Below are 20,395 nucleotides of genomic sequence, written 5' to 3'. Positions count from 1 at the left end.
TTTACAGAATTTTGAAAATTGGTCGACAACGACTAGGATATAGGTGAAACCTTGGGATGATGGCTTGCCCTCGGGGAGTATCCTAGGGGTGTTGGCAGTGGCACAGAGTGAACATCCCTTGACTGATGAAGTTTCCCGCCGACCCGGAGTCGATGAGGGCTTGTGCTGCAACAGATGAGTGGGAATTACAAATGAATACTGGCGTCTTAGTAAGGTTTGCCGTCATGCCATATCCATCTCCCCCACAATACAGGCACAGATGTAATGAGATCCTGTGCTGGCGTTCGGTGGTGGTTAGATGGTATGAGTCAATCTGCATGGGTTCAGGTGCTGGAGGTGCGACCGATGTTTGAGCAGCGGAGGATCGGCAGCGGGTGAGGATAGGCCACAGGAAGTCACCGTTGAGACACGCAGATGGTTTTCTGGATGAGGGCTTCCAAGCCCATGCCATCCTCGTAGACCACAATGAGTTGCTTGATTTCAGCGAGGAGGCCGTGGCGGAAGGCGGTGACGAGGGCTGATTCATTAAACTTACCCACACCACCACACCTGACCCTAACTTTACCCTTAAACTGACCCACACCACCACACCTGACCCTAACTTTACCCTTAAACTGACCCAGACCACCACACCTGACCCTAACTTTACCCTTAAACGTACCCACACCACCACACCTGTCCCTAACTTTACCCTTAAACTGACCCACACCACCACACCTGTCCCTAACTTTACCCTTAAACTGACCCACACCACCACACTTGACCCTCTTTATATAAAGTGGGGTCAAAAGTTATCATATTTATTGCATAGAATCCAGAGTTTAACTGTAAGGTTTAGGCATGACAAAACCAAGCTACTCAAATTTGATTTGTCTGCAGCTAGGTGTGTTTGTCTAGTTTTGTGTGTGTTTTTTTGTGCGTTTGCAGGGTGGAGTTGAGCAACAGGTGCTGTAGATTGCGGTGATCAACAGACTGATAAGAAGATAATCCTTTTTCCAGTGTGGTCTTTTTGTCTAGGATTTGAGGCTTCTCCTTCACCAACAGCTCTTGTGAGTTATTTATTTTTCTTATAATTCTTTGAAGTTTAATTTATGTTATGTATTTGTAATGAAAAACATTTATACAACTTTAAAAACAGTAGTTCTATCTGTCACCACATAGCAACTTGTAGTATAGCCGGTATATTTAGTATAACAGGTTTTTGACTATCACATGATCATATTCTTCAATGCACAACCATTTACATTAGACACATCAACACGATTATGATAAATATTTGAGTATCCATTTCATTTCAATGAAATGCTAATAAGAGTTTGTGAATAATTAGAGATTTTTTTTCAGTGTGTCACCTTTAGACAAAAGGTTTGAGCTTCACTGAGAGCCGACAGATACGAGCAGCTTTCAGGTTTCATGCTGTTCATTTATACAGGAGTGTTGTCTTGATGGTAAGATTATCTAGTTCAGAGATGCCCAAACTAGGGCCCGCGGGCCAAAGTTGGCCCGTGGTAACCTTTGATTTGGCCCACCGTACCGTCTGAGGAGGGAGAGAGAGAGAGCCTACATTTTGAAATGATAAACGTTCAAACATCAAATTAAGCATGCATGTTTATTTTCCGTCAGTGAAACAACTTACTGCAGACTGTAAAACAATTAAACAATTATCAGTAAATAATGGTAACCCAAAGAATATAACAAAATCAAATATTAGTTTAAAAAAAAGATTTGTAGATAGATTCCTAGCCTTTTCCCCCGTAAATTTGAGTCCTATGCCGGCCTGTGATTTGAGATGAATGTGGGACACGAGCTGGATAGACACCTTTTCAAATATCTTTGTCTTCATGTTTTCTCCTGATGTTGCAAAGCAACACTTGTTGTAAAAGGGCTGAAGAGTGAATTTTATCTTCCACAAGGCCAAGACATTTAGGCTATGTTTGATTATGCATCGCTAGAGAAAGCGAAAGTAAAACCGCTGGGTGCACGTGAACTGCGCTATTCAAATAAACTTGACGCGTAAAACAGCTGGGTGCACGTGAACTGCGCTATTCAAATAAACTTGACGCGCCTCAAGTTTAATAACAAGCACAAACATAAAATGTAATAAAATAAAATTTGTCAAAAGGTATTCGTCCTACAGTCTTTACCATAGATGTGAATGGGTATAATATACTTAATTATACGCAAACGAAAGGAAGAAGCGTTAATAATTTCCTGTGAAAATGAGTGCGACGCAAGTGAAGATTTGAGAAAAGAAACCAGATGTCCATCAAATCGGGTGACCAGATCGCAAAACAGAATTAAAAAGCTGGCAGATCTTAAATTGGGCTCAGCCCACCTCTCTCATCCAGGGCTGCAATGTTACATCTGCGAATTTATTTCCTTATTAAACAAAGTTTTGTGCTTTACTCCTGTGGTAATATTCACGTAAAACAGCATTCACATACCAAACACTGGGTTAATGACGAAAATAGAGCTTTAAGTAGAAAATAGTTTTTATGTAAAGAGATAAATTAAAATAAAAAGTGCACAACTCTTCTTAAGTGGAAGGAAGCTACTTTTTTCCCCCCATCACGTGGAACCTAGTGCGGGTGAGTCCTTATTTGGGTTACTAAAATAATGAAATTATAGTTTTTAAGTAGAAAATAGTATTTATGTAAAGAGATATAATTTACTATAGCTACTCTGTATTTTATCTTTTTATAAAAATAAAAACAAACGACGATATCATCGTTCATCCCGATGTTTTACTGTAAACATCGTCAACTGCCAGTTTAGGGGACATCTCCCAACCCTATTTGCTAACAGTCTGTTCCTTTTTTAAAAGAGTACAATATCCGTCAACATTATGAATCTGGATCATTGTGTATTTGACATTGAACCGTATTTTACATTGAACACTTGGGGATTGTTGCCCATTTAATTGGTCATTAAAATGCAACACTTTACAAATAAAACTGCATTAGTTAATCAGATTAAATTTGTTTTATATTTATTTTAAACATTATGAAATGAATAAACCCATAGCAACTTTAATGTAGGCCTAATACAGTTTGATTTATGATTTTTTTAAAATTACTTTCGGCCCACGTCTCTCAATCAAGTTTGATTTTTGGCCCTTCATAGGAAAAAGTTTGGGCACCCCTGATCTAGTTATAATTTTCAACCGTTTTACTTTTTATCACATAATCATAATCTTCTACATTCTTTAGGATTGGTTTTTGCCTATTTGTAATCATATGCAAAAACGTATTTTTTTGTTTTTTTCATCGTGTGATAATGTAAAATAAAATAAATAAAACGTTGTTAATGCACCAATGATAGTCATGTACTGTAAGCAGTTCTGGGGAATCTTGACCAACTGCATTTGCAAAAATTCCTGAAAAAAAAAACTTTGGTAACTTGATAAGAATCACTAATTATTTGGTTTATAAAAGCTCTGGAATGTGTAAAATGGACAGTGAACCTGACAGGATTGACAAACAAGAAAATGCACAGTACTTCTCATGAGAAGTACATTGATTAATTTACATTTAAACATACACTCCTGTTCATTGTTAATTCATCCTTTTAATAAATTAATGAATATTCATTTATCCAGCTTTTGTAAGAATTCAAAGCCTCTCATCATCACCATTTTGACCAGGGAGTGCGTAAAAGACATAATGTCATGACTAATGTTAATGAATTAAGCATTATTGTTCAATTCATTACCAAAAACTCTTGACATATATATGTTAATCATTGCACATTATAAAAGTGCTAGGAATAGAGAGCCAAATCAGCATAGCGAGACATTTAGTTTAAATATTATATACTATGTGGGTAACACTTTAGAATAATGGTCATTAGTTAACATTAGGTCATGTATTAGCTAATATGAACTAACCATGAGCAGTACATTTGTTTCTGTATTTGTTCATCTTTGTTAACATCAGTTAATAAAAAATACAGCTGTTCGTGTTAGTTCTCAGTGAAGAAGATTTTAATAATGTATTAGTCAATTTTGAAATTAACATTAAAAAGTTCATTATTAGTTCATGTTAACTAATGTAGTTAACTAGCTTACACACGCAAACTTAGTCATGATGAAGGTGTAGTTAAATCACTTTGGTGCATGCGCTAGCTGCGATTGCATTTGTTTGTCTGTATGTGTTCTGTTTGAATTATTTATTTATTATTTGCTAAATGAGGAGAGTATACTATGACTGAAACATCAAGACAAGACAAACCAGACAAGTTGGCTTTGGACTATTTTTATAACTATATGGATTGCTAGTGACTGTTCTCTATGGAGTACTCGCAACTCTATCCACTGTCAGCTGAATCCCTCATTTTGCCTGATTTAATATTAACATTTCGGCTTAAAGAGGAAAAAAGGAAGGCATGGAGGGGTGTGTTGGAAATGTCCTTTTAAACCTCTGCTACCCATAAGAATTTTTAATCTCTGTTTATTGAGAAATAAAATGGACTTACATGCTTAATGTCTCATAGATGCATCGTTCAGGGAGGCATGTGTTTTTGCTTTGAATGAAACTTGGCTGGATGAGTCTGTCCTGGACACGGAGTTCAGCCTGGATGGCTTTGAGATCTTTCAAACAGATCGAAATAGAAACTTGGGGAAAGAGCTTGCTTAGTCTGCCTCTGTGATCAGGGCATTAAAAGCAGACTTTTGGGATACAGACTGAAAAGAAAAGACAATATCTCAGAAAGACATTCAGTTTCTTCAACATTTGGATGAAAAAACTCACAACAGAGAAGGAAATGTGGAAATGCTCTTACCTTTCAGAGAAGGTCCACAATTACCAAACAATAAGCAGCTTGCTTTGGCTCGTTTTAAATATTTAATAAGAAAACTGGAGAGAAATCTCAAGTACAGAGATAATTTTGTGAGATTTATGAAGGGTGTCTTTAGAGATGGTGATGCCGAAGAGTCCACACCAAAAGAAGGCACTACATGGTACATTCCACACAGAGGGGCAAACCATCCCAGGAAGTAGTATTTGACTGCTCAGCCAAATTTGAAGGTACATCTCTAAATGAAGAGGCAGGTCCAGACTTAGCAAATGCTCTGACTAGAGCGTTGTGTCGATTTCGCGAGCATCAGTCTGCGATTATTTGAGATGATGTTCCATCGCTTTCACATCAGTCCAGATGATCATGATTTCTTGAGATTGGTGGGAAGAAGGGAACACCGAAAAGAATGTGGAAACAAGTCAAACTCCTGCTGACTCACTGATGGACTCAAGTTGGTTGGTAGGTCACAAGTTCTTATGGGAACTCGGAGGGCGAAGTTGTGCAGACAAGTTCAGATGATGATGGGTTTGTGCAAATGGTTGGGACAACTCCAAATGGGACAAAGTAAAAACACAAATGAAGATATTTTTGTTAAAATCTGATGGCTCAGAAAGGCCTCCATTCAGTGGCGGAGCCAGAGGGGTGTGCAGGGGGGCATTGACACCTGACTGGCCACCCTGGTTGCCACCCCAAAATTTAGTTCGCTATTTCCATTTCACCTAGAAAAAAGCATCTATGTTGACATTGTTCATTTTAACATTGAATATTATAAGAATATTAACGTTAGTCGTTTTTAATGTATAATGACTTCACCCTAGGCTGTGGAGTGTGGGAGACATTTTTCAGTATTTTTCTCTCTGTGCAAAGTCCGTGCTTATGGAAAGATATAGCTTGCGTTTTTTTCCGTTTGTGCAGTTCTTACAGCAAAACACAGCAACGCCACTTTTTCATTCTTGAAGTGAAATTTTTTGCCCTGTATGTTATGTTGACCAGAGTCACTGTTTTGCATTGCCGCCTTGAACATGAGAACGCAATGTCTTGTGCTTGAATGGACATAAAGGTATGCCAAAAATAGCGAGTAGCCTATTATAGTAAACACAGTCAGCTATGTCTTAAGCAAATATAAGCAGATGAAATCCGATGCGTGTCTGGTATTAGATTCAATATTCTGCATTTGGTCTTAAAGTGACCGCAACAGCATAGCCTTTAGCCTATATCCTTCAGACTATCATTAAAGTGAATCAAAGAACAAAATAAAATAAAACAAAAATTACCCACTGACCTTGAATGAAAAACTTTTGTTGCCTATCTAGTTGTAACATGCATGAACCTATATTTAATTTATACAATGAAGATTATGCAATGTTATTACGTTTGATTATTCAATTTCTGTACCTGAATCACTGTGACCTGAAACTTCAAACACTTCTTAGCACTGTTCTTACTGTATTGCTAACTGCTCACTTGTATTCAATAATGTTTTAAATGTATATTAATAGGCTAGGCTTGTAGTTTTTGCTGTGGAATATCAGCTGAAAATTGTGGAATTTCACTGCTATCTACTATTGTGGTTGCTTATTTATTGTTACATATTTAATGTTACTCGGTCAAAAGAATGAAAATAAATAAGTATTACACATGATATTCACGGTCAATGGACCCCCTAAAGTAGCCTTGGCCTCCCCCCTGCCACCCCATGTATAAAAGTCTAGCTCCGCCACTGCCTCCATTGTCACCAATGTCATTTCCTCTCTCAAGACCCATAATGGCACTAAAGACGTCGTTACAAAGCCCATCTCACTACAGTGGCTCTACAATCATTAAATTAAGTGACGAGAATTAGTTTTGTGCACAAAAAAAACAACAACTATATAATGACTTGTATAGTGATGGCCATATTCAAAACACTGCTTCATGAAGCTTTGGAGTGTTATGAATCAGCATATCGATTCTTGATTCGGATCACATGTCAAACCACCAAACTGCTGAAATGACGTGACTTTGATAATCTGAACCGCTAATTTGATATGCTGATTAATAATAGTGTTTGAGGGAGAGCTTGATGAGCAAACTTTAGTTATTATGGACTTCATTCAATTCTGTATGGATTTTTTGATTCAAGTAATGATTATCAGAACATATTCAAACTCAAAACCAAGGATTAATTCACAAATAATATATATTTTCCAGAAGAAAAAAACTTGCCTTAAAGCAACAGGAATTTGGTCTCAACTATAAATCGGGACTTTCAAAATGAAATGTTTAAGGTTAAAAAGAATTATAAGAAAAAATTGGTAAAGGACTTTGAAAATATATGAATACCATGCAGGCATGACATGTGAACGTGTAAGCAGGAAAAAAACGCATGAATTCTGATTTTCTGAATTTTGGTCTCGTTCTAGTTCTATTTTGGTCTCATCTGACCACATGACTTTCTCCCATGACTCCTCCGGATCATCCAAATGGTCATTGGCAAACTTAAGACAGGCCTGGACATGTGCTGGTTTAAGCAGGGGAACCTTCCATGACATGCATGATTTCAAACTATGAAGTCTTAAGTGTATTACTAACAGTAACCTTGGAAACAGTGGTCCCAGCTCTTTTCAGGTCATTGACCGAATCCTCAGATCGGATTCAGGCCTCACTCATATGTGGTAATAATGTGGTAACGTGCATTTGCGTCTGCCACGTAAGCGGTCAAATCGGATATTCCCCAGTAAATGCGAGTCGTACGTCATTGAAAAAAGGACGGAGGCGAATGATGTCAACTCAGGTGGACACACACTGCAATCAATGTTGCCAAGTCTGCGGTTTTCATGCGGACTTGGGCTACTTTCACACAGTTTTGAGTTGCAATTGGACGGGTTTTGTTGTGAAAACCTGGCAACCCTGTCAAGGGCTCTCCTCTTTTTCTCCGCTTTAAGAGAGAAATGTTCTGCCGACCTTTAAAGATGTGTGGAACTGTGCAGACAGCAAAACATTGTACAACCATTTTGTCTGCGTCCATCGCATATCATGCTGTTTTACTTCCTTTCACCGGTTAAGAACGTCTCGGGCTGTTTTGCCAGTGTACAGTGTAAATGCAAATATCGGATACGGTCAAAAAAATCGGATATAGTCACCAAATCGGAATTGTGCATCAAGACCTGCAGTGCAAATGCAGCCCAAAGGACTCCTTCGACTCTAGTTCGATTCTCCAACGCCTTCTTCCAAGTCTCCCAAGATCTCCATTGTCTCATGTGGGTGTGTGTCCAGTGTTCCTACCCTCGTCTCTCCTTCGTTGTGTGGAACTCCCCATCGATCATCACAAGTCTCCAAAGCCCATCACCACTTCACTGCACTCAGTCTACACTCCGTAATCTCTCTGGTTGCTCCAATAAACTGTTGTGATTGACCATCTTGTCTCCGTAGCCTCTGCACCATAACAAGATACTTGTCTTCTTTTTCTCTTGTATAACAGTATTATTGAGCCAGTTCTTATGTATGGTGCCATTTGCTTCTTTCAAATGCTAACAGTTACAAATTAGAACAAACTCTTATAGATACCCAGTTTATCTAGTTTACCTAATCTATTAGATAATGTCTCTACATTTACACTCTGGAAGGCACATAAAATCTAAAATGACCCAGAACCCACCCACTTTATAAATATTTAATTCCCCTCTCTTCTGGCCATAGGTATAGATTACCCATGTGTAGGAAGAAAACAAATTTTTGACACATCTGTTTATGCTCTTTTCTCCCCCCGTAAATTGATCATTTACTTTATGTTATGTGTTGTGTATATACGCATCTACAGTAGCAATACATTTCCTCTTGAGGACAAATAAAAGCAAACTTAAACTAAAACTCAAGCTGTAAAACAAACTCAAAAATAACTCCGGTGCTCGCTTAATTTTTCCTCGTGTCTCCTTTACGTGTTTTGCAGTTGTTTCACAGCCATTTTCAAAAGACATTCATGTTTGCTTTATGTCTTATGAACATTAAATCTTTTTATGGGACCATAAATTATGTAAACTAATAATTAATTACCATCATTAAATGAATTAACATGAATCATTACAGTGACACTTGGTCACTCACTGGGTTTTAAGGTACTATTTTTTGTAAATTTACTACAGTACTGAACAGATCAAACTGACCCACTATCATTTCATCTCACACAAGCACAAAGTTAAAGAATGTCTGAATGCAGGTGCATACAAGGAAATGACTGGTTCAAATAAATATCTCATAGTCCCATTAAAAAATGACAAACTGGCTTAAGCTAGTTTTGAGGAATGTTTTTGTTCCAGCAATGATCCTCCCACAGTTAAGGCACTGATGAGATTTTGAAAGCAGCTCACTTACGTATGTAACCCTTGTTCCCTGAAGGTGGAGGCCGATGAATAGAACATGGCGTCGGGTGTGACCAACTGAATGGGAACTGCAGTTCACTGTATTGAGAATCTCCCTGAGTTTACTCTTCTCAGTATCTTACCTCAGGTAAAGTTACTTCTGGTTTATCCCACTGGACTCTAATAGGTTTGACTGCTTCTCATATTATGTAACATTTGCGTGTTAAGTATCTGTGAATGTTATAGTTGTTGTCGGCATCAAAGAATGAATAAAATATAACAAAATACAAGAAACATATTTCATGTGTGTGTGTGTGTGTTGTATATGTTTGTGTGCAGGTGCTGTTCGTCACAATGAGGTTTCAGATCTCACTGTGTGTGTCACTGTTGCTGATTAATGGTGAGTGTTTTATAATCTGGCATGTACAATGGCCGAATAATTCTTAATAATAAATAATTATCAGGTGAAATACTCAATGGACAAACAATAGGTACAATCATTATTTCACTTCATCTAAACTTCAGTTCAGTTTGATTTAGAGAAAATATAAATAATTTTTATTGTGAAAGTAAGAATCACTTTTGTTTTATATCAATATACTTTCCTTATTGATATAAAACAAAAGTTTTAAAACAAACACTCAAGCCAGGCACAATGTGTTTGGAATTTGTGACATTTATAAAGTGCAATTAAATAAATTGTGTTATGCTTTATCTAGTCTACTGTGCAGGTAAATATATTTACATCTGTCATCTGTAATGAGAATTTATTTTTTATTTTTTTCAGTTGAAAGTACTACTGTTATACCAGAGACAAACATAACGGAAACCTCAACCACACACATTCCGACGGGTATGTATGTATTTATGTAGGAGGCTTAAAATGTCATATAAAACCTATGGTCAATATAAAATTTTATATGTTACATATATGATATGTTATGGTTACATTTTAATTTGCAGTTGTATACATTCTAATATTACACACACATATATATATATATATATATATATATATATATATATATATATATATATATATATATATATATATATATATATATATATATAAAATTATTATTATTTTTTATTTTATTTATTTTTTTAAATGCTCTTTTTGAGTCAGTGTACTGAAGCTACAGTAGTTTACTGTGGAGGCAAAAAAACAAGCAAACAAATAATCACTTTGTGAGACATCTAGTTAAAATATTACTGCTTATTTAACTATACAAACATTTATATTTAAATAAGTCAAGCCAAGCATAACAGTACTTGTATACAATGGGCCATTTGACAGTTTTCTCCATTATACCACTAGATGGCACAAATATTTAGCTCAGCACTTTTCCACACAACTTCTTTTGATCCTTGATGTGTTCACAACACAAAGTTGATTCTTGATATTAATTTGTTAATGGTTAAATTGATAGCTAGGCCTATCTATGGGACGCTAATTAACTGGTTAACCGTTAACCAACAAGAGTTTTGAGAGAGAGAGAGAGAGAGAGAGAGAGAGAGAGAGAGAGAGAGAGAGAGAGAGAGAGAGAGAGAGAGAGAGAGAGAGAGAGAGAGAGAGAGAGAGAGAGAAAAAAACTGGTGAGTCACGTATAAGTCGCATTTAATTGCATTCAGAAATAATACCAGTAAATAAAGCAAAATAGTGTACACTACAAATATTAAACACTACAAACATAGGTTATTTTAGTTCCCCTCACTCCACAACATATCCAAATGTAACGGTATTCATAACAGAAGGCTATCACTATATAAAGCCTAAACAAAATAATTTAATGAGGAACTGAAAGTAACCAGCATTAGACTCACGCAGCCTAACTCCCTCATTCGAGTCCAAATGTTTCCATATTCGTGATGTATTTGGATGCTAAATCATTATTTATTATAGGCTTTGGCTACTTAACTCGCGTCCCAGTATAGATGGAAAAAAATCATCCTCTTCACATGCGCAAAAATGTGCTTGAGAATAGAGACCTGCACTCCGGCGGGACTCGAGGAACCCAACGGATATAAAAATGTGCTGCGGGACTAGAATTGATGACTCATGGCTGAGTGTGGGTGGTAAGGTACTCGTGTGTGTGCGGATTTTGGGAGAATAAAACTATTTGCATGACTACCGTAAAATAAAAAAACCTAAAAAGAAAACATCTAGAAACAAATAAAATGTTATAAAATAAAATAAAAAACAATTTACAGGTGGAGGCAGAGTATAACACGTTTTTGCTGTGTTGTGCAATGTAACCAATATATTGGTTAAACAAAGCCTGTTTATTTCTAGAACGCAATGGCCAAACAGATGCATTTAAGAGAGAATCCACTCACTGCTCAAAATAGTTTTTGTGCAGTGCTGAATTCTGTATGCTGACAAATCCTCTGATTATAACAAAGAAAGTTTAGACATTATACAAAAAGATTCATTGTGCAGTCATTTTTATTGATAACAGAGCTTTGTGAAATCTCGTTGAACTGAGATGATAGCTTTTTTGGAATTAAGAGCACACTTTGCGTGTATTCTGTCATGCCAAACCACGCACACGCTTGCTTTTACGTTAAATTACTTGAAATAGTGTCTTGGACGTACCGAAAAAAACTATTTACACTTGTATGTGGATAGGAGCGGGACATGAATGTTGCGAGCGGATCTCTACTTGGAAACACCAAGTAGTGGAGCAGTGCTCACGCTGAATGGCACGAATTGTTGGCTACTACTGACTATTTAAACTGAGCTGTGTAATTTTGGTCTCATTCTAGTTCTAGTTCTATTTTGGTCTCATCTGACCACATGACTTTCTCCCATGACTCCTCCGGATCATCCAAATGGTCATTGGCAAACTTAAGACAGGCCTGGACTTGTGCTCGTTTAAGCAGGGGAACCTTCCGTGACATGCATGATTTCAAACCATGAAGTCTTAAGTTTATTACTAACAGTAACCTTGGAAATGGTGGTCCCAGCTCTTTTCAGGTCATTGACCAGCTCCTCCCATGTAGTTCTGGGCTGATTTCTTACCTTTCTTAGGATCATTGAGACCCCATAAGGTGAGATCTTGCATGGAGCCCCAGTCTAAAGGGAGATTGACAGTCATATTTAGCTTCTTCCATTTTCTAATGATTGCTCCAACAGTGGACCTTTTTTCACCAAGCTGCTTGGCAATTTCCCCATAGCCCTTTCCAGCCTTGTGGAGGTGTTCAATTTTGTGGAGGTGTACAATTTCTCTAGTGTCTTTGCTCTTAGCTCTTTGGTCTTGGCCATGTGAGTAGTTGTATTCTTAATGATTGTTTAGGATGGACAGGTGTCTTTATGCAGCTAACAACCTCAAATATGTGCATCTAATTTAGGATAATAAATGGAGTGGAGGTGGACATTTTAAAGGCAGACTAACAGGTCTTTAAGTGTCAGAATTCTAGCCAATAGACAGGTGTTCAAATACTTATTTGCAGCTGTACACATACACACACACACACACACACACACACACACAGTTGGTACGGAAAGTATTCAGACCCCTCCATTTTTCACTCTGTTATATTGCAGCCATTTGCTAAAATTATTTAAATTCTTTTTTTCTCATTAATGTACATACATCACCCGATATTGACAGAAAAACAGAATTGTTGTGATTTGCAGATTTTTTTTTTTTTAAAAAGTAAAAATTGAAATATCACATGGTCCACAATCACAAGTATTCAGACCCTTTGCTCAGTATTTAGTAGAAGCACCCTTTTGATCTAATACAGCCATGAGTCTTTTTGGGAAAGATGCAACAAGTTTTTCACACCTGGATTTGGGGATCCTCTGCCATTCCTCCTTGCAGATCCTCTCCAGTTCTGTCATGTTGGATGATAAACGTTGGTGGACAGTCATTTTCAGGTCTCTCCAGAGATGCTCAATTGGGTTTAAGTCAGGATCTGGCTGGGCCATTCAAGGACAGTAACAGAGTTGTTGTGAAGCCACTCCTTCATTATTGTAGCTGTGTGCTTAGGGTTATTGTCTTGTTGGAAGGTGAACCGTCGGGTTAGTTAGTTGCTATGGCTACTTACATAGTCTGAAATGTACCTCCATCTTTGGAACTGAAAGAGATGATCAATGGTAGAGAGCAGAAAATTATAGTACACCTTGTGCCTCACCTTGACATCGTGTGGCAAAACACTGCCTCTACAGAATAATAAGAATGCCAAATTCAGTACCCCCACCCACCGACTCGTGGAGCTGTTCGGATCACGCTAACCAGCAGCAATAAACCTGCCGAAGATAGCAAGATATTGCGCTATTCCTGATTGTGGCAAAACGTCTCGGTTACGTATGGTAACCCGCGTTCCCTGAAGGAGGGAACAGAGAAGTACGTCGGACTGACCGACGAATTGGGTAGTGATGCAAATAAGCTTTCTTCAGATCCTAATATTAGGGATGAGTGGTTGATCTTTATTTTTAATGAAGTTCCAGCTCATGTAGGGAAGACATTGTACGTGTGTCTGCTTTATTTCACAGCAGAATCGTTTGTGAGTAAGACACAGGTCAATACTGGATAAGCAGATATTTTGAGATTAAAACACAATGCTGTGCCTTCTATATTGGATACGACAGGAATGGTGCAACACACTTATGTGAGTAAAACGTGTTTTTTATATGTGATGGTATTGCATTGTTACAGATCATTTTAATTATGCGTACATGTCTAACAGAACATACCGTAGCACGCTGTCACAGGCTGGAGAATCCTTTATTTGTTGGTTCATTGCGATTTGGGGTCAGACTCTGACATGTATGGGCCAGGGCTCGCAAAGCCCAGCATCTCAGGGCTATATGTTTTCCAGACAGCTACCAAAATTTAAGCCCTTCGACAAGCCGGTGATTCTTAAATAGTGTATATTACATTCCTTTTTTGATATTTCATTCTTGACTTGATATTTGAAAGGCACGCACATTCACACTTATATCCTCCGATCGGGTGGACCATGTAATAAAAAAATAATATTCCAATCAATTGTGGCTGTATGAGAGATAAATCATTGTGATTGTTTGATAAAGATGTTTTGCAAGCCCTGTGAGGGAATCCTTCCGATACCCGCTTTCAAAACAGTTCCTCATGTGAACTGACAGGGGAGCAGAAGCTCATTAAATATGCAAATCTTATCCAATCCTAGCCGCTCGCGTTTACTTCCAAGTCTACGCCCATCAAAACCGAGTGTTCAGGAGAGATCCTCAAAACCAGTGTAAAAAATAACATATTACTTATTCATTATGATTTTTTTTAATGTAAAAATCATGCAAACGTCATAAGTTGGCCTCAGACAACAGTATAAAAAAAATAAAGCCAGTTCATGACACCTTTAACAGTTATTTTGCTATATCTCCATGACAGTTGCTTTCCAGAACATCAGCAGTGATCCCTGCTACAACTATGAGTCTCTGGATCGTCCTTGGAGAGCCAACAATGAAAGTGGAGAGAGCATTTGTGACAATTCTTTCTCCTGGAATGGCTGGTACCGGCTCTTCTACAATGGAATGGACATCCGGATGTCAGAGACCTGTGTTAGTTCATTCACCTGTAACACATTCATCACTTTGTCACTCAATGGTCCTCACCCTCAGATAGAGGATGGAGTGGTGATCAGGGAGGTCTGTGGTAGTAATTATTTGGGAGGTTGCTGTGATTACAAGACAAGACCCATCAGAGTGAAAGCGTGCCCAGGCAATTACTATGTCTATGAACTTGTGAAACCATTAATTGGGTGTTCGGGATACTGCACAGGTACAGTGTTTTGTGTGTGAGTGTTTTTTTTCCATTTCTTTTAAATCTTTCAACCTTTTTAAAATGATTTCTGTCATGACAGAATTTGCTCTTTTTTTAGATGTCAGCACTATATCACAGGCAGTTTTCAGTCCAGATATAATCACTGGATCCACCATCACCTTGAGTAAGTAGTAAATAATATATATATATATTACAGTTTAAATGGCATTTTTTTATGCATACACTTTTTCTTTTCACTTTTCTTTTTTTTATGCATAGTCACATTGTGCATGGATGAAGATTCTCATGATTTTGTTTCACTAATTCAGATTTGCACTTTTGAAATTCCTTGAAATATAACTTGTCTGTTTTAATCTTATCATCTATCACTAACAGATGATGAGCCATGCAATAATTACAACATACTTGACAACTACTGGAGAAGCACTCACAATTACTGGACTGTGTATGAATCTATATCTGTTCATGATGACACTCGTGTAGAATGGGATGGCTGGTATCGACTCTTCATGAATGGATCAAGTGCTCAGATGCCTGAGTGGTGTGCGTCTTACATGTCATGTGGAGGTTATAGTTCTCTGTGGCTTGGTGGCTCTCATCCTCGGCTAGAAGATGGAGTTGTTACTCGTGAAATTTACGGCTCCCGTGAGGATCAGTGCAGTCGCTACAGATCCAACCCAATCCAAGTCAAAGCTTGTCCTGGAAATTATTATGTCTACAAATTTACCAGGCCGACTCTTTCAATCCCAGCTCCTGTATATTGTGCAGGTACATTCATTCATCTTTATTTTTAAAAATTTTCATTAATTATATTGATTTGTATTCATATTATCTTGAATATATTTACTCTGCAATATACAGTATTATCTTTGTACTTTTTCCAAGTAGTATCTTTCTACACCCCAAGTGTCGACCCCTGCCACAACTATACCAGTCTGAATGAATCTTGGAGGGCCACTGACCATTATAACTTAGGCATGTGTGATTATAATGTGGACTGGAAGGGCTGGTACAGGCTGTTCTACAATGGTCAAAATGCTCAGATGCCAGAATCATGTGTTAATCACGGCATGTGTGGCACTTATTATCCACTGTGGCTCAACGGATCTCACCCACAGCTGGAAGATGGAGTGGTCACCCGTCAGGTCTGTGTATCCTCAGGGGATGGCTGCTGTGTTCTCACATCACACCCTATAAGAGTCAAAGCCTGTCCTGGAAATTACTATGTTTATGAGTTTGTCAAGCCAATGTTTTGTGGAGCTTACTGTGCAGGTGAGCATTTACTTATTGCACTTAATTAATTTTTCTAGATTTGTTTCAAAATTATTGATGTTGATATAAATTCTTTCTAATACCTGAAGTCAGTACATCTCATCAGCGTCTACAACAACAGAGACGGTCACATCCATTGAATCCATTACTCCGCCAATCACAACCACTGGTAAATATTGTCTTGACTCCTTTATAAACTCTCATGAGCATCTTTTTGTGTTTCCCTTTCAGTCGGTCACGTTCGACGTATGTCGCACTTTGACCGATGAATTGGGATCACTTCTGGGAGCCCCTATCAGCTTCGAGATGTAGAAAACGGGCCAATGAACATTGGCGTGCGTGCTTTGCACGTCGCACCCCGCCCCGCTGCGCGGGTATAAAGCGGAAGCGATCACCACGCACCGTTGTCATTCACTTCGGACCAGAACGGCATTGATGAAGCATCTGACTGCCTGCTATCTAGCAAAGAAAGAGAGAGAAAGCGTGTGCCGGGGGAAATTGCTCGTGTTGGCCAGACGGCACAAGACAGCGCGACACAAGACCCCCCCCCCCGGCCACGGCCAGTCCATACTTGGAACTCCACACATTATCTCCTTCGGGGAAGTGTGGCTTCCGCAGCGGCCTCCAGGGGCACGCTTTCCCAGCGTTATCCAGTAGTCCACTGTTTGGGTCTTGTGGGATAGCAGTAGGGCTCTCCCTGCAGGAAATTCCCCGCCCCCTGACACGGGGTCCGAGGGACTCCGGCAGGGCGCTGGAAATGGTAGTAACTGTGGCGTTTTCCATAGGGATCCCAATTCGTCGGTCTAAGTCCAACTTACGTCGAACGTGACCGACTGAAAGGGAATGTCTCGGTTACGTATGGTAACCCTCGTTCCCTGAAGGAGGGAACGGAGACGTACGTCCCGTCGCCACAGTTGCTGTACCATCACTGCAGTTCGAGCCTCGGTTCGGCTCCTCAGTGAAAAACGCTGCGTGGTGATCGCTTCAGCTTTATAACCGCGTAGCGGGGCGGGGTGCGATATGCAAAGCACGCACGCCAATGTTCATTGGCCCGTTTTCTACATCTTGAAGCTGATAGGGGCTCCCAGAAGTGATCCCAATTCGTCGGTCTAAGTCTGACGTACGTCTCCGTTCCCTCCTTCAGGGAACGAGGGTTACCATACGTAACCGAGACGTTTTATTTAACATGATCTCTTGAAATCTTCCTGTTAATAGCTTTAAGGAAATGCATACTGCTTGTACGCACAGAGATGTAAAATAAATAAATAATCAGAGTGTGATTTGATAGCCTTTTAAATAAATTCAGACAATTTTTTTCACCTCAATATAATTTTGTGAGATTTTGCGACCGTCTAGCTATTTTAGATAGACTAATTAGATTTAGATAAATACATGTATTGTTTACTAATAAGTTAATTTTTCATGAAAGTATAATAAACCATGAAATCAAAAGCAGTTAGGAACACGCTATTTTTTGGGGGTTTTTTTAGATTAAATTTAACTAATGTTTTGTACTGGGGAGTGAGTGTCAGTTCTAAAATAAAGACTTTTAAATGTATTTGATTTATTGATTTGGGAGGAGGGGATAAATGGCAAACATATTTTCAAAGTCAAGTTGCAAGTAGACTCAAGTTTGGCTATTTTCATCATTTAGCTTTGTCAGAGCTAAATAAGAGGAGATGTTCTGAAAACTCGAGACACACTATCTATCCATCATTTAGTAAAATATGCAATTGTACTTATTTTTCTTTGTGGATAACACTATTGAATGGTAACCAAATAAAGAGTTAAAGGGTTGATTCACCCAAAAATGAAATTTATGTAATTAATGACTCACCCTAATGTCGTTCCACACCCATAAGACCTCCGTTTATCTTCAGAACACAGTTTAAGATATTTTATATTTTAGTCCCAGAGCATATGCAGTCAGTGCACACTATACTGTCCATGTCCAGAAAGGGAATAAAAACATCATCAAAGTAGTCCATATGAGACATCAGTGGGTTAATTAGAATCTCTTGAAGAATCGAAAATACATTTTGGTCCATTGAATTCAGCATTGTCTTCTCTTCCGCGTCCCTCCAAAAAGATTCAAATGGTGTGAATCGATCAATGATTTGGGTCACCAATGTCATGTGATTTCAGCAGTTCGGATTGCATCAAACCGCCAAACTGCTGAAATCACGTGACATTGGCGACCCAAACTACTTTGATGATGTTTGTATTCCCTTTCTGGACATAGACAGTAAAGTGGGCATTGACTGCATATGCTCTGGGACTAAAATATAAAATATCTATATAATATAATATATAATATAACTGTGTTCTGAAGATGAACGGAGGTCTTACGGGTGAGGAACGACATTAGGGTGAGGAGTTAATGACATCAATTTCATTTTTGGGTGAACTAACCCTTTAAGTACAAAAAACACCACAACTGTATTCATTGTTTTATTAAGAGTAAAACGACATTACTGTCAAGATATTTGATAAAGAGAGAAGAAAACCTGTATTAGAAAGAGCATAGATGTAAAAGAAACACAAGAAGAATGTTACCTCCAGATTTTGTTATATTGCAGAGGAGACGGATATGGCAGCAAAGCAGAACAATCCGAAATAAGAAGATAAAGAGGAGAAGGGCTTTATGGGCTTCGAGGGTTTCGAGGTGGTTTCCACATTGGATGAAATCTCAAGAATGTGGAATGTAGAAGCTGTCTATAATAGACTGAAATGCAATGAGTACAGCAGACGCTGATGCCATGGGACGACCTCTCCGGTATTAGATGCCGTGATGATTTTACAATGCTTGTAAACAGTTAATTTGTATATGTACTTTTTTTTTGTTTTTTTTGTATTGTACAAAGTAATTAACTTTTAATAAACAAACTTAAAGTTATATATAACCAAGCAACAAGCCTGACAAAAAGCCTTTGATTTCTAGTTGTCTAAGTGACCAATATATTGTAAGTATGAGAATTTAAATGACAATATCCTGGCCAAACTACTGTTGTCAGTGATATAAGTATTTGGAAATTAACATGATTTCTTAAAGGCCCCGTTTTTCGTGTGTTTTTGAAGCTTTGATTATGTTCACAGTGTGCAATATAACATGAATTCATGTTTCGCGTGTAAAAAAAACTGTATTTTTCACACAATTTACTTATCTGTACACCGCTGTTTCCTCTGTCCTAAAAAAGGCCTGATGATTTGCTTGTTCTATGAAGTCCCTCCTTCAGAAATACGTAACAAGTTCTGATCGCTCCCGTGTTGTGATTGGACAGCAGCTTAGCGCACTTTGCCCGGAAAGGTCCCGCCTCTTACCATAACGGGGAGATGCAAGCGCTGAATGGGCGCTCTTCTCCACGTGAGAGAGCAACGAGACCACGCCCCCTATTTTGCATATTCTTGTGGGCGGAGGGTTAGTCAACAAACGGTTCTAGTGACGTCATTAAAGCAGGAAGTGCAGCGGTGTAGTCCAAACCGGCCGTTCGCTGTAGGCTTTGAAAGGGAACTTCTGTTAAATAAAATATCTCTCTTGGCATTGAACTTTGAGCTTTATAATTTTACAGGTATTATTTATGCTCTAACAGCAACATTACACACTAACTAAAGTTGGAAAGATGGGATCGCAGAGAACAGGACCTTTAATGTCTAGTGACATATCAGGGCCATTTTATGATTAATTGAAATACATTTCTTACATACAGTTTCTTTATATTTCGCACCATAAAACATGATGCCCAACATGGTAAGAACAAATTAATAATTGATTACTGGCTAGGATCAATAGCTGAAACAAAGAGAAAAACCGTAGGCCTATACTTATATGAAGATAGGGCTGAAAGGAAGAGGGATACTGAAAAAGCTTGAATAAATGAAAAATTATTTTAGTGAAACTAAAAAAGTTGAGGGTATATTGTCTCAAATATAAACACTAATAGTATATGATAAGAACTATAAAATATTAAACAATTTTTTATTATTATTAATTGATTATGAACAAACTGGAGAAATGTCTCCAGGATTAGCCTACGACACGAAGAGCTATAATAATAATAATAATAATACATTTTATTTATAAAGCACTTTACATTTTAAAGAAAATCTCAAAGTGCTACGAAGATAGGAAAATAAATAAATAAAATAAAAATAATGAATTAATTTAAACATTGAAAGACTTTCTAAACAGGTAAGGTTTTACTCCCGTTTCAAAAATTGTTTGTG

At 38.0% G+C, this 20,395-nt stretch overlaps 1 protein-coding gene and 1 long non-coding RNA gene across 4 annotated transcripts in view; one reads left to right on the top strand and one right to left on the bottom strand.

Annotated features, from left to right (window-relative positions):
- The first annotated feature begins 713 nt into the window (after nucleotides 1–713).
- LOC137055859 (uncharacterized) lies at nucleotides 714–19,025 on the top strand. Of its 3 annotated transcripts, XM_067429776.1 has the most exons (11): nucleotides 714–1,049; nucleotides 1,345–1,448; nucleotides 9,169–9,279; nucleotides 9,471–9,531; nucleotides 9,919–9,984; nucleotides 14,507–14,896; nucleotides 14,997–15,062; nucleotides 15,275–15,667; nucleotides 15,788–16,171; nucleotides 16,261–16,340; nucleotides 18,751–19,025. In XM_067429776.1, the coding sequence occupies exons 3-11, from the start codon at nucleotides 9,214–9,216 to the stop codon at nucleotides 18,877–18,879; spliced, it is 1,635 nt and encodes a 544-aa protein (XP_067285877.1). In that variant the 5' UTR covers nucleotides 714–1,049; nucleotides 1,345–1,448; nucleotides 9,169–9,213; the 3' UTR covers nucleotides 18,880–19,025. The 3 variants fall into 3 exon arrangements, with proteins under 3 accessions (XP_067285877.1, XP_067285879.1, XP_067285878.1); XM_067429778.1 differs by lacking the exon at nucleotides 1,345–1,448; XM_067429777.1 differs by lacking the exon at nucleotides 714–1,049 and having other exon boundaries at nucleotides 1,194–1,448.
- The window catches only part of LOC137055869 (uncharacterized), a 70,840-nt gene continuing 65,018 nt past the window's right edge, over nucleotides 14,574–20,395 (bottom strand). The window contains exon 3 of the long non-coding RNA XR_010900104.1: nucleotides 14,574–14,690. This is a non-coding gene — a long non-coding RNA (uncharacterized lncRNA). The remainder of the gene's footprint in view (nucleotides 14,691–20,395) is intronic.

Source organism: Pseudorasbora parva, chromosome 21, assembly GCF_024679245.1.
Source record: "Pseudorasbora parva isolate DD20220531a chromosome 21, ASM2467924v1, whole genome shotgun sequence".
NCBI classification, from domain to species: Eukaryota; Metazoa; Chordata; class Actinopteri; order Cypriniformes; family Gobionidae; genus Pseudorasbora; species Pseudorasbora parva.
The sequence above is the reverse complement of the archived record's forward strand: the minus strand, read 5'-3'. Positions and strand labels throughout refer to the sequence as shown.